Source organism: Phalacrocorax carbo, chromosome 23 (assembly GCF_963921805.1).
Source record: "Phalacrocorax carbo chromosome 23, bPhaCar2.1, whole genome shotgun sequence".
NCBI lineage: Eukaryota > Metazoa > Chordata > Aves > Suliformes > Phalacrocoracidae > Phalacrocorax > Phalacrocorax carbo.
Window position 1 is genome coordinate 237,015 of NC_087535.1, and position 13,562 is coordinate 250,576.

The 13,562-nt window shown below is 59.7% G+C and overlaps 2 protein-coding genes across 19 annotated transcripts in view; both read left to right on the forward strand.

Moving 5' to 3' along the window:
• LOC135316967 (voltage-dependent L-type calcium channel subunit alpha-1S-like) overlaps positions 1-2,795 on the forward strand; it is a 2,996-nt gene extending 201 nt beyond the window's left edge. The window contains exons 2-6 of the mRNA XM_064472447.1: positions 497-603; positions 1,036-1,123; positions 1,387-1,494; positions 2,342-2,394; positions 2,645-2,795. Coding sequence (XP_064328517.1) covers positions 497-603; positions 1,036-1,123; positions 1,387-1,494; positions 2,342-2,394; positions 2,645-2,795 — 507 coding nt within the window. The remainder of the gene's footprint in view (positions 1-496; positions 604-1,035; positions 1,124-1,386; positions 1,495-2,341; positions 2,395-2,644) is intronic.
• Positions 1-10,278, forward strand: part of LOC135316926 (sperm-associated antigen 4 protein-like) — a 19,543-nt gene extending 9,265 nt beyond the window's left edge. For all 18 annotated transcript variants that reach the window (XM_064472156.1, XM_064472157.1, XM_064472148.1 and 15 more), the window contains 11 exons: positions 4,387-4,493; positions 4,736-4,820; positions 5,569-5,636; positions 6,218-6,279; positions 6,446-6,486; positions 6,743-6,836; positions 7,423-7,507; positions 8,080-8,192; positions 8,786-8,953; positions 9,314-9,403; positions 10,064-10,278. In XM_064472156.1, the coding sequence (XP_064328226.1) occupies positions 4,415-4,493; positions 4,736-4,820; positions 5,569-5,636; positions 6,218-6,279; positions 6,446-6,486; positions 6,743-6,836; positions 7,423-7,507; positions 8,080-8,192; positions 8,786-8,953; positions 9,314-9,403; positions 10,064-10,195 (1,017 nt within the window). In that variant the 5' untranslated portion in view covers positions 4,387-4,414 and the 3' untranslated portion in view covers positions 10,196-10,278. The remainder of the gene's footprint in view (positions 1-4,386; positions 4,494-4,735; positions 4,821-5,568; positions 5,637-6,217; positions 6,280-6,445; positions 6,487-6,742; positions 6,837-7,422; positions 7,508-8,079; positions 8,193-8,785; positions 8,954-9,313; positions 9,404-10,063) is intronic.
• Positions 10,279-13,562: the final 3,284 nt, after the last annotated feature.

Here is a 13,562-nt window from a genome sequence, read left to right on the forward strand (position 1 = left end):
GTGCTGGCTGATCCTCGCGTCCCCAGAGTTCATGCAGTCTAGGTGGTGCATCACCTGCCCCAGCGGCCACGTGTCCCCTCCAGTGAGGTCAGGCAGCCAAGTCAGCTGTGCTGTGGCACAGGGACAGATGGGCCATGGCACCAGCATTTCAGTTCTGACATGCCCTTAACAAAAACTTTGAGAAAGAGGAAGCAATGGAAGTCTGTGGAGTAAAACAGTAATTCAAGCAGCTGCTGCATGTTGCTCCCGCTCCAAGGCTCTTTACTCTTCTCCTCTTTATGACCTCTGAATGACTGGGAAGTGTTTTGTCTCCGGCCAGTACGGTATAGAGGATTCAGCTTCCTGCCTGGCCGCAGAGGCAGAGGCCTGAGCAGGATAGGGCGCTCAGGCCATGGAGCTGTGAGAAGCCCCTCATGCCATGTCCGCCCCAGGGCTGTGGAGGGACCATGTCCCCAAGCCCTGCCTGGCCTCTCTCCTAACTCCTTCTGCTCCCCAGATGACAGCCTATGGTGCTTTCCTGCACAAAGGCTCCTTCTGCAGGAACTCTTTCAATATCCTCGATTTACTGGTGGTCGCTGTCTCCCTCATCTCCATGGGAATCGAGTAAGCACCTCCACACTTCGCAGGGTGGGCACTGGCCTGTTTAGCCTGGCAGGGCAGCTGGGGTGCTGCAGCTCTCTGTGCTGGATAGAGCAGGAGCAGCCAGCCCACGGGCTGGACATTAGCCCATGTGTTAGTGTCCATGAGGTCATGCTTAGGGGGACAGGGCACGGACAACTGGGAGGCAGGGAGGCAAACTTCTTGAGTGTCAAAAGGGAAGATCTGGGTAGGAATTCAACTTGGAGCTGCTTTCTCCAGCTGCCTGTGTCCCTTGGCCTTATGTGGGGTGGTGGCTTAGTGATTTACGCGTGTCTCTGCCATCCCTTGCGCCTCACCCCCTGGTCCCGGCCTGGCCTCCATGGCTGCTTGGTGGGGCTGTGCCAGGCTGGCCTGGGCAGGGGAACCGCCCCATCGCAGCTCTACCTTCCTCCTCAGGTCCAGTGCCATCTCAGTGGTGAAGATTCTCCGGGTGCTGAGGGTACTGAGGCCTCTGCGAGCCATTAACAGGGCAAAGGGGCTGAAGGTAAGAGGGAGCCTGAGGCTGGGGTCCTCGGTCCGTGGGAGTCCTCATGAGAGGTTATGTGGCATGAATCATGCCCTGTGGGGTTTGCGGTGCCAGGAAACCAATTCCCACTCCCCATCCGTGGAAGGGGTCCGCCCCATCCCACTGCTCGCAGCAGGCTTCCGCTCTTCCTGGGGCCCATCTGTGCGGTGATAGGGTGTGGGACACGCAGCAGGGGCTTGCAGCAGGCACGCTCATGTGTGCACTATCATCGACCCCTGCAGCACGTGGTCCAGTGCGTGTTCGTGGCCATCAAGACTATCGGTAACATTGTGGTCGTCACAACGTTGCTGCAGTTCATGTTTGCCTGCATCGGGGTCCAGCTCTTCAAGGTGAGACGTGTCTAAGGAGGGCAGGAGAGATGTTCTGCTCAGGTGTATCCTAGACATAGCCCTTGGGGATGGTGTCTCCCAGTGTTGAGGTCAGCACAGGCTGTACTATCTGTGCTCCGCAAGAAGACCTGCCTGCACTAGACCTCCTGGCAGAAGACCCTGCAGTGGGAGGAGGGCAGGAAACACCCAGGATACTGTCAGGTCCAGACAGCACATGTAAGGGGTCTGGCTGCCTCAGCCCACTTAGTGCCTCAGTTTCCCCTTTTGAAGGCAGCAAGTGCTTCTGACTTCCCCTGCGCTTTGGATGCAGACTGTTTCCTTTTTTCACAGCACCGCTCTTGCTCTCGGGGCCTTGGCTGTTCCAAGGCAGAGCTGGCTCTGGCTGAGCTCAGCTTTGTTCTAATAATTGAGCTTAAATTCCCGGCTGGCATGGGGAGAGCTTTCAGGACACCCTGCAGGCTGAGCAGACTTGTCAGCATACCTTAATTTTTAGTTAATTCTAGGGTTACCGCTTTCTTCCCTATTTTCCAAATAGTTGGCTCCCAGATAGGATGAACTAGGTAGGTCTCAGCTCAGGGCTCTGGAAGATTTGTTCCCAACACTAGGCAACATTTACTTGTCTCAGCCTGGGATTGACCCCAAGGTCTGCCATGGCTCCTGCAACACCCTGTGAACTGGGTTGCATTGGCATGCAAAGCAGGGAAGCCAGCGGTGGTGAGAGGCAGGGGCCAGAGTTAGCACAGAGGCAGCGTAGGGACTGACTGTGGGCTGTGAAAAAGTCAGAACTCCCCAGGGCTTCTCAAGTCACAGCAAAATCGTAGCCTCTTCTGATCTCTGGTAAATGCAGGGCAAGTTCTATAGATGCACAGATCCATCCAAGGTGACGGAGAAGGAGTGCAGGTAAGAGCTGTCTGCAGCTCAGCCCCAGCAGAGCAGGGGCCAGGGATGGGAGGGGGCCATTTGTGTTCCTGCATGGGGATGTTGCATCCAAAAAGTGGAGCCGAGGCCTCATGCTGTTCTCCCTCACCAAATCAGAAACAAGCACAGGGCAATCTCCCACTCCCAGGGACCAAGGAGCCCTGGGCCAGTGCGGCAGCGGGTGGGCTGACGGTGGCCCTGCCTGGTGACCACTGCATCGCTTCTGCCGCAGGGGTTATTTCATCAGCTACGTGGACGGGGACCCCACACAGATTGAGCTACAGAAGCGTGTCTGGTTGCACAGCAACTTCCACTTCGACAGCGTCTTCTCAGCCATGATGTGGCTTTTCACTGTCTCCACCTTCGAGGGCTGGCCAGAGTGAGTCTGGTGGAGCACGGGGCCTGCTGAGGGACTGGTCAGTGCTGGGAGCAGGTCACTGCCACAGGCCTTTACCATGGCAAAGGCGGAAGAGCTGCCCATGGCTGAGGAGCAGGGCTAGCCATCCTGGCAGTGGCTGTGGAGCTGACAAGGTCATCAGCAGCCTTGTCCCACTTTTGTTGGATTTGGGATGTCCCAGGCAGAACCAGCAGGGGCAAGGAAACAAACAGTCCTTGTTAACCAGATGTACCGCTGGGCGCCTGACAGCACATTCTGGTCTACTGGCCCTTTTTCTTCTTGGCCCACAAAAGGGTTCCGAGAGGAGAACCGCTGCTGGAAGCGGCTGTCTCGTGGGGCAAGAGCAAAGCCCCCTTTCCAGCACCCTTCCTGGTTTCCCGGGGGTGCCCAGGAGAGATGGAACCCTGCCCGGCAGGCCAGGCCAGGCCAGGCAGCCGCCTGGCACGGGAGCGTGGCAGGGTTCAGCGCGCCCGCAGGCACGGGCTCCCAGCGCCTGGGACGGCAGCAGCCGCTCTGCCCCTCCCGGCTCAGCCCTGGGGAGCCCCAGTGTGACGTCAGAGCCGCCACTGTGAGCTCAGAGCTGGCCACCCGCACAGCCCTGTGGCGCGTGGGGCAGGAGCCCACAGATGCGTGTGGCTGTTGCCCGGGCAGGTGCGCTCCTGCTGAGAGGCGGCGCGTGGCTGCTGCTGGAGCTGGTTTTGCCTGGGCAGGCCACGCTTGCTGGGGCTGAGGGGGAAGAGCTGAGCGGGGAGCCTGCCTTGGCCCAGAGATGGCGAGGAGAAAGGCCCCCCAGGGAAGACACCAAGGGGCCTCCAAAGGCTCCGTTGGGATTAATGCCAGACAAGAGCTGGCAGGGGAGGCAGCGGGGCCGAGCTGCTGCCAGGCCAGCGGGTACGAAGTGGGCTGCTCCTGCCTGGGGCGTCAGGTTGGGGGGGGAGCAGGGCAGTGGCCCAATATAGTCAGTGGCGTCAGAAGCCAGTGTGCAGCAGGGGCCTTTGGGGAGGGGGTAGCCTCATGCTGCAGGGTCCAGAGCCCAGCCCTGCTGCGCAGGGAGATTTTGCTGCACAGGGAGACCATCCCCTGAGACCTGACACTGCCCCCCCTTGGGATGCTGAGGCGGGGTCCTGCCTGGCTGTGGTGGGGCAGCTGTGTGGGGAGGAGAGGGGTCGGGAGAACGCCAGTGACCAGGGAGGAGGGGGGTGGCCCACGATGGGGGACAGCAGCCTGTGCCCTCTCCCCAAACAGCCACCGAGAGGTGTCTGCGAAGGGGCAGTTGGTGCCAGGGCCCAGGGAGTGACGGGCTCAGAATAGGGCTGTGCTGCCGGGTGGGCGTCCCGAGGCGGGGGACTGCTGCAGCCAGCTTGCTTCCTCTTCTCCCACTGCAGGCCTGTGAAGCAAAGGATGGGGAAAGGAGAGGGACGAGGGCCTGGAAGTAGCCCGGCTGTGCTGCCCTCTCTCGCTGCTGCTGGGACAGCCCGTCCTCTGTCAAGGGCCTCTGCTCAGGCTGCTCCTGCCCGCCTCGGCTCCCGTGGCGTGGGGATGGTGGGCAACCGGCATTTGTCTTTTTCCTCCCACAGGAACCCGTGCGTGGAGGTGGAGCTGGTGATGGTCCCCTCCACCTCGGCTCCCTGCTCTGCCACGCAAGGGCCTGCCAAGTGGCGCAGCAAGGCCACAGGGATTGCAAGTAAGCTCAGCACTGCTGCTTGCTGTGACGTCCCCTGGGATGAACTTGGAGAGCTGCGCTGTGCCAGAGCTCTGGCCAAATGTCACGAGGGGCAGGAGAAGTGCAGGCTGCCCCAGGGAGGGAGGGAGTGCGTAGGACTGGGTGCCCGCCTTCCCGCAGGGAGCTCAAACACGTGTGGCTGGGCATCCTAGAGAAGAGACCTCAAGAGACAGGCCTAACTTTTCTCTGGCTTTTTTGCCCAGGGGCGGTCCTCAGCCTGGCTTGGCATCTGGCAGGTGCCCTTGTCTCCCTGTGGAGACACCTGCTGAACACACGCATCTTTGCCAGGTACATACTACCTGTTTCTGCCGTGGTGGGGGGCGGGGGGAGAAGGGGGATGTCCCTTCCCCCAAGCAAGGGGGAGAGTAGAGGGTGTTCCCCAGCCAGCAGCCCGGGGCTCCCGCTCGTGCGCCAAAGCTTGTGCGGTGCCCGTTCTCGGGGAGAGCCAAGAGCAAAGCCCCTCGGCAGCCCCACTCCCACGCATTTACCGGAGCCCCAGAACCCTCCCGGAGATGTAGTAGGACAAACGGCCGTGTAGCCAGAAGCTCAGGAGCACAGCCAAGCCTCCGCAGGGCAAGGGTCTTCCCCAGCTCTGGCAAGAGACCACACAGGTCTGGAAGGAAAGCCAGACAAGGCCCCTGCGCTTCCCAGCTGCGCGGAGAAACACCCCTAAGAGCAATGTGTGTGCCTGCAAGTGAGAACCGGCCTGCTCTCTCAGCCAAAGAGAGGGAGCAAGGTCCACCCCAGAAGGACTACTGAAAAGCAGTCCTCATCTGCTCAACCTCTCTACTTCCCTGCACGATTTTCATTCCCTTTCGGAAGGTGCTCCTGGAGCCCTTCGTTTGGGGAAGATCTGCCGGCAGCGTTGAACGGCGTGGACAGAAATCGTGTTTGTGCTGGGCGCCAATCTGTCAGCTCTCTGTCAGTAGCAGGCTTGCAAAGCAATGGCTTTAGGGCCTGAAGAGGGAAATCCACGGGTGAGGGGGTTTGCCCAAGACTTGCAGCACTGACAGCCACAGGACTCCCTCTTTTCCAGGCAAAAGATGGGCCCGCAGAGCAAGAGGTTCTTGAAAGTCGTCTTCCTGTGGCTCCCAGTGGCTCTGGGTGAGTTTTCATGAGCAAACACAGCCTGGCTGTGCTGGATGCCAGCTTTCCTTTTGGGCCAGTATGTGTGAAACGCCCGTGGTGCGGGTGCGTCCTGAGGAGGTCCTTGACTGGCACTGGCATTTGGACTACCGGTAAGACTGGTAGCCTCCCAGCCGTGCTGCTGCTCTGGCCACTGGGCCAAATGGCTTGCTTAGTCTGCAAGTCTGCGAGAGAAGGGCGTAGCTCTTTCCAAGCCTGAGCTGGGGATTCCCAGACGGGAGGGGCCGTGCAGGGGGACCCATGGAGAGGTACCTCTCCTAGCCCATGCAGCCCAGCCTCGGTGCTCACCGAAGCAGTGAGGGGAAATGGGGAGTAGCTCTGGGGCACCGAGCACACCTGAAGGCCACGGCTACGCAGCCCCCTCCAGCCTGGGCTGATGGCTCCCGGTCAGAGGCGCGTCCTCTCTCTGCACCCCACGTTCCCCACCTCCTCAGCTCACCTGCTGCCCAGCCCCAGGGCACCAGGCAGGAGGCAACGCAGCTGCAGGGATGGCTAGCAACTCCGCTAAAATAGCTGTCTCTCGGTGATGTGAATTGCAGCTGGTGCTTACTGCGCGACCTCGCTGCCGGTGTGGACAACGCAGGCAAAGGGACTGATAGAGGTCAGTGACTCGTTGCTGGCAGTGGCTGGAGGAATCAGAGGCTGCGCTGCTGCCACGCAGGCTGACCCAAAGAAGCGGCAGCTTGTGCCTTCCTAGGGAAGCCTCTCCTGGGAAGCCCCGGCAACTCTGGTAGCAGATGCTCTAACGGAGCATTTTTCCCTGCCAGGAGCTGACACGCGTGTCGTCGGCAAACCTGAAGATGCTGTGGTAAGAGAGGTTTCCTGAGCTGGAACTGGTTCTGTGCAGAAGCGTCAGCCGACCTCGTGCTACCTGCGCTCACTTTCCTAACAGCCAGGGCTCCCGTACTTCCCTCCTGCCTTTGCCTTTTGCTCAGCCTGGTGCGGAAGGGAAGCACTGGCAAAGCAGGGGAAGCACACGTGTCTCTCTCTCCTCTTGCTGAGCTCAGACGCTCCCCAGAGGCGATGGGCCGCTCTCTGACCGGATCGGCTTTCCTGTCGTGCAGGAACTTGCCCGTTTTGGTGGCGGAGGAAACCCAAAAGACACGCTCTCTGCTGGAGGAGGTGGCTCAGCTGAGGGCACAGATCCGCAGTTTGAAGGTGATCCTGCATTTTGGGGAGGGAGGCTTGGCTGGGCAGAACCCCTGAGAACATTTTCTTCAGGATTCTGGGTGGGGTCTGACTGCTGACTGCAGCAACCCAGCCTTTGCCCCAGGGGCTTGCTGGGTGAGCTTCTGCACTGCACAGGCCCCTCTCCAGCCCCAGTGTAACAAGGCCGCTTCAGGCAGCAGAGGACTCCTGAGAGCCTTTCCTAGGCGCGCCGGTGCCTCTGGCTCCTCTGAGCGGGCTCCTGAGGCAGTGGTGGGACCCAGGCACACGTACAGCGCCAGCCATGGCTTACAGGGCCTGAGCCTCTCTCCCAGCTGACATGGAGAGCACAGCGGGTGTGGACGGTGGTGTGGGGACCCACATCAACACGCCTTGGGGTCATGGCCATGGCCGTGGCCACAGATAAACTTCCTAGTCCTCACGGCTCATGCCGGCAGGAGAATCTTGCAGCTCTGTGGACAAGGCTTGCCTTGCCTTGCCTTCCTGACACTGACCCTTTGCCTCTGCGGGCGCTAGGAGCCACGCTGCACTGCCTGCTGACGTGGTCCTTTTCTGTGTTGATTTCTGGCGTTCCCAGGAAGCTCAGGAAGTGAACCAGGCAGCGTCCAAGAAGGCTTTGGGTGCCTACATCGAGATGTCTGACTGGGCCCTGGAAAGCTCTGGTATGGACACAAGCCGCCCAGTCCTTGCCCTGCGCTTGCCCCTAGCACTCCCCAAAGCAGCCCGTGCTCCAGGCGCTGCTCTCCAAAATGGGGCAGCTTAAATCCTTCACGGGGTCCAAGAGCAAGGCTGTGGCAGAGTGGGTCGCTCAGACTCCCTCCCACTCAAGCCCTCGGCCTCCACACAGGTGCCCCTGGCGCTGCCCCCGCACGTCTTCCTGTGCTGATGGAGGGGCTCTGCTCCTCTGCGCTGCATTTGCAAAGGGAATGGCTGGGCTGTCCTTTGCTGCTCGTGCTCCAAGCCCTCAGCTTTGGTCTGCTGTCGTGCTCGTGGGCGCCTGCAGGCTCCCAGAGCCCTCAGACCTTCTCCTCGTGGTGCTGTGAGAGAAGCACTCACCAGGGATGGGGCTGTCGTCATTGCTCTGTGCAGCTGGGCACCCCCCCGCCCCCAGTGTGGTGACGAGGACAGGACTGACAGACGTGGAGCTGGACGGCGGCATCACAAATACTGCCTGAGCACCAGCTCCCTCCTAGTCTGCGGCCTCTAGCAGTCATCTGCTCTCCCTTCCTTACAGGTGCCACCATTGACACGCAGAGAACTTCCGAGACCTACGACTGCCAAGAGAATTGGGGCTGCAGGGTTTTATGGTTCTTCCACGCTGCCAAGCCTCCTGAGACTATTTTGCAGGTATCGTAGCAGAAATCTTCAGGGAAGGTGTCCTTCCTTCCCGAGAAGTTGGGGACTGACCTCAGGGGCTCTCCCCTCAGGCCAGTGGTACTGGTCAAGCCCACCGTGCTGCTCAGGTTCTGGAAACCAAAGCTCTCACACAGGGCTGGGCTTGCTAGAGATCCGTGGTTGCCCTGGGGAGGTGAACAGAGGTGAACTGCTACATCTTGCCCGCAGTCCTCTGCCACAGCTGGGTGAAAGCCTTCCTCCCTGGCGACCCTGGTTCCACACTCACCCCTAACGGTGCCTTTTTGCGGGCGGGAGGCGGGAGGTGGCGGGTGCCCTGCAGAGCCGCTGGGCAGGGACGTGTTTCTGCGCGGGCCTGACTAGGATGCTTTCGTAACCGCTCTTCTCCTCTGCTCCCTAATACTGAGACCCCCTTTGTCAGGCAGGGCAGGGGGCCTCCTGCTTCTCTCCACTTCCTCACAGGCGCCTCATTTTCAAGCTGAAATAGGCCCCACAGACACGCCGGCGCCTATGCTTCGAGCTACACGGGCAGTGGTGTTGGCCCCAGTGCTCTCTCACACTTCATTGCTGTCGCGTTCTGGTTGCAGGCGGATGTTTCCCCAGGAAACTGCTGGCCTTTCCAAGGGCATCAGGGCCAGGTGGTCATCAGGTTGCCAGCACGAGTCCATCTGACTGCCATAACTGTGCAGCACATCTCCAAAGACGTGTCTCCATCTGGGACCGTCCTCAGCGCCCCCAGAGACATCGCTGTCTTTGTAAGTCTCTGCTGGGTGCTTCTGGCGGGCATCTGGCCCTGGGGCAAAGCCAGGACAGGGCCCTGCTTGCTTTTGTGCATCTTCTGGGGCTTGTGTCCTGATCTCTCGCGAGCACTGCAGTGCCCTCGCGGGACGCTTCAGGGGCTCGAGAGGTTTCATCCCTCTTGAGGTTTGTTCTGGCCAAGCACCTCTGGGTTCTTGACCAAATCTCAAAGCGGAGACTGAGCTCCGCCATAGCCGGTGCTAGGCTGCTGCTCGAGCCCCAGGAGAGGGTGGGTGGATAACAGGGCTGAGCCAGCGCGTACCTTGCCTCTCTGTCGGGATGACTCTGAGCGGCTCTCCTTGTGCTTTGCCCCTGAGGGAGTGGATGCGGACGGAGAAGAGGAAACTCTCCTTGGGACGTTCACGTACGACGTGGCAAAAGAGTCTATTCAGACCTTCCCTCTGAAGGTACGCTCCACGCACGGGGACGAGATGCCAGGGAGCACGGCAGGTTTGCCTGGAGGTCCATGGAGGAAGGGCACGTGCTTTCTCCCTGGGCAGAGGGGCCCGGGCCACCGTCACGAGAGAGAGACCTGCGGGCTTGGGAGGGCTGAGTAGCACGCGGTGGTGGTAGCAAGAGGGTAGCAAGGGCAGGGTCAGGCCCGTAGGAGCACGAGTCCCGAGAGATCCCTGGCTGCGCCCGGTGCCTTCAGCAGAGGCAGCTGCACACGCGCCCACTCCACGCAAGCAGCGTCTTTGTGCCGTGGAGAAACAGGGCGGCCTGGTGGCGAGAGGCGTCGGGCAGCAGCGTCGCTCCATGCTGCGGCCTGCTGGCAGGCTGGACAGTGTCCTCTCCTCCCACCACAGCACGGCCCTTCTCCCGCGGCGCTCTCACGCCTGCCAGGGGGAGAGCAGGCACAGCAGGCAGCGGCAGCTCGGCGGGGTTGCACACCAGGTGCCCCACGCGCAGGGGCGCCTCCCCGGCCTCACTGTCAGCACAGAGCAAGGGGCAGCGGGAAGGGGCGGAGGGAAGGGAGACCGAGCCCCAGCCGGGCCGGCGTGCAAAGACGGGGTGATGGCACTGCCGCTCTTAACACCCCCGTTTCCTTTTCCCACTCTTCTTCACAGAACGCGCCGCTTCCCAGAGCCTTTCCGTCTGTCAAACTGCTTGTGGAGAGCAACTGGGGAAACCCAGCGTACACCTGCATTTATCGAGTGCAGGTTCATGGGAAGATGGCGCAACCAGAGAGCCCCAGGTGAAACCAGAGAGGAAAAAAAGTCCAACATGAGAAAGAAGAAGAAGGGGAGGAAGAACAAATAAATCTAAAAGATGTGGCAATTGAGATGGCTGTAGAACTGTAGAAGATTTGTCTCCAAAGCGGGGTGCTCAAGACGTTCCACACTGCGGGAGGGGAATTCGGGAGCGTGTGGAAAATGTTAGAGCTTGTATGCAATTTTTTTCTTAAAAACGAGGAAGATGGGAAGCATTGCCAAGACTGAACCTAGAGAGGGGAGGCCCAGCCTGTCAGCGCTCCTCCCGCCGCCCCCGGAGGCTCCGCAAGCGGCCCCAGCCCAGGGCAGGCCGAAGGGCCCGGCTTCAGTTCACAAGAGGGAGGCTGGCCCCGCCCGCCGGCCCGCGCGGGCTCTGCAGGAGCTCCCCCAGGCGCCCGCCCACCCTCTTCCCGGCTTCTCAGCCAATGGCGCCCGCCAGGCGGGGACAGGCAGGGCCCCCCGCCAACCACCGCAGCGCCCCTTCTCTGGCCCCGCCCCGCTGCGGCCGCGTGCCAGCGGACGAGCACGTTGCTACGGGCGCGCCCGGAGCGCCAGCCAGGGCCGCGGGTTCGAGTCCCGCCGCTGGCTTCGAGGCCCGGCGAGGTCAAGGAATGAGGCGCTTGCTGGCGTGAATGCCTCACGTACCAGCCACAGGGCTGCCCGCGCAGGAGGGGAAAGCTGGTTTAATGGGAAATTGTAGTGCTAATTGGGTTTGAAGTACGGGTGCTTGTCATAGCTCTTTTGGTCAGTTATTAAGAGAAGAAGAATTTTGCCAAGGATGTTTTCTTGTTGGGGGGGTCCGAGTCCCCTGCCTGGTTTGGAAAGGGCTTCGAGTCCCCGAAGTTGACCAAGCGGGTTAGAGTCCCACTGAATGGGGTTTGAGTCCCCAGTTTGGCCACTTGTCTTGACTGGTCTCTGAATTTTGGCGTGGTTATCAGAATATGGATTTATTTTTGCATGTTTGGATCAGATAGTTGTTTTGGAAGTCACATTTAATATGGGTGGGGAATCGTCTAAAGGCACCGTCTTAAAGAGGTCACCTCTAGGGCGTTGACTGAAGCATTGGAAGGGGGCTGGGGGTGGGTTCGATCCCCTCACAAGGAAGCAGTTAACTGAATATTGTAATCATTGGTCGCCGATCTATACTTTGAAATATAATACTATAATACTACTATATTAAAATAATATGTATTATAACGTCACTGTTTGGAATGAGAAAATGATGGTTTGGTGATTAAAAGATCGGATTCAATCTAAAAGTGAGGGTTTGCGACCTAAAAATGAGGCTTTGAGCTTTAAAGAACGGGTTTAGGCCCTGAACATGAGGATTTGCAACATATAAATGAGGGTTAGACAGTAAAAAAGACAGGCTTGAACCCTAACAGTGAGGGTTTGGGACCTCTAAAGGAGGCTTTGTGCCTTAACAGAGGAGTTTGGACCCTGAAAGTGAAGGTTTGGAACATAAAAATGAGGCTTTGAGAGTTAAAAGAGGATTTTGGATGCTGAAAGTGAGGGTGTGGTGGTTTAGCCGGAAACTCAGCCCCACGCAGTCGCTCGCTCACTCTGCCACCGGTAGATGGGGGAGAGAATCAGAAGGGTGACGCTCGTGGGTTGGGATAAGAACAGTTTAGTAATTTAAAATTAAAAAATCAGCAACAACAAAAATGCAATGGAAAGGAAAACGACGAGAGGCGCGAAACCCGGGGGGGAGGGGTGTCACATGGTAAGGAATGAACATGCCATTGGCCAGTCGGGGTCAGCTGCCCCGGGCGTGGCCCCGCCCTGCCCAGCCTCCCGCCATGCGGCAGAGCGCGGGAAGCTGGAAAGGTCCCCGACCGCCACAGGCACCGCAGTGAAGAGAATTAACCCCTTCTCAGCCAGAACCATCCCAGGCCTCCAGGTCCTTTTCAGCAAAGCTGCTTCTGCGGCACAGTCACCCCCAGCCTGTCCTGTGCCATGGGTCTTCAGGCTCAGCTGGCGCCCGTGTCTCCGTGGTGGGCCTGGCTCCTCCTCGCCTCTTTCCAGGGGCTGCGCTTCCCATGTACCCGCAGCTTTGCAGGAGCAAAAGGAGCCTTCCTCCTGTGCCAGAAGTCACCAGTTTCCATCCCCTCCCTCCGGGGCTGGGGGGCTTGCCGTGGGTCCAGTGCTCCTCTGGGAGTGGTCTCCAGCTGCACCTCCTGTCCTGCGCCACAGGGGAAGGGGTCTCCCCTCCACAGGGTCTCTGCAGAGACCCTCCTGTCGCTGTCCCGTTTGTCCTTGGTGGTGCGTGTAGGGGCACGTGGAAGGAGAGAGTGCCTGTTCCTTTAAGGGCATCTGCCCAGATGCAGAAGCAGGTAATAGGGAAAGTAAGAAGTCATCAGGAAGAAGGTGCGGAGCCACTGCCCTGAGCACAAGTGGTGAGGGAGGCAGTAAGGAGGCCACACCTCAGCAGTGGCACTGACTGATGGGCTGTCAAGGGGCTGCAGGCAAAGCCAGACTTGGCAACTGGTCAGGTTTAGTCAGGATGCAGACTGGAGGGTCTGGGATGTAGGAGGGGGTGGGTGGGACTGTGCAAACTGGTGGAGGAGTGGCGGGGGAAGGGAGCCCTTGGCCTGGCCTGGCAAAGGCCTTGGGTCCTTTGCAAGCACAAGCTCCAGGAGGTACCGACAGTCACCTCGTGGCCATTGTGTTAACCACTCCTGGCGATCCCATTAACCTTCCTAAGAATACGGAAATAAACCCTAATAATAATACGAGTCATAGTAATAATAATAATAGTAGTGTAACAGATCCTCTCTTAACGCTCGCTCCGTGTAACTCACTCTCTTGGGGGCTGTGGGGAGGGGAGTGCGTGCATTTGTTTTGCAAGGATTAAGTGTCAGCTGCTGCCAAGAGCAGTGTGCGTGGATTTGGGGGCCGCAACGGGAATGAGAGCAGGGGTGTGGGCACCGTGGGCTCTGTGGTGTCAGGTCCTGGAGCCAGTGGGGGTCCCAGTGCTGCTACTGGACCCAGGGGGGGCCCGGGCCTCTAGCCAGCGGGGCGGGAACGGTGTGTGTCCTCAAAACCAGCTACAGGGGGGACCAGCGTGTGGGAGTTTTTCCTGTGCCCCTTGAGGCAAATTCAACGGACCTTTGTGCTTAAACACAGGAATGCGTTGGGGCAGAGTCCTACTGCCACAAGCCCTTCTGGAGGGATTCGGCACCTGCGGGGCAGGAGCCCGTTCCTTCCCCACGCTGGGGCCAGTGCCTGTCCTGTGAGCGCTGGCCGTGGGTCCATCCCCAGCCCAGCTCTGCTGGCAAGGGCGCCGCCATCGCAGGACCCTCGCGATTCCATCCTGCGGCTTGTCTCTCTGTGCGGGCCCCTGCTCCCTGCCAGT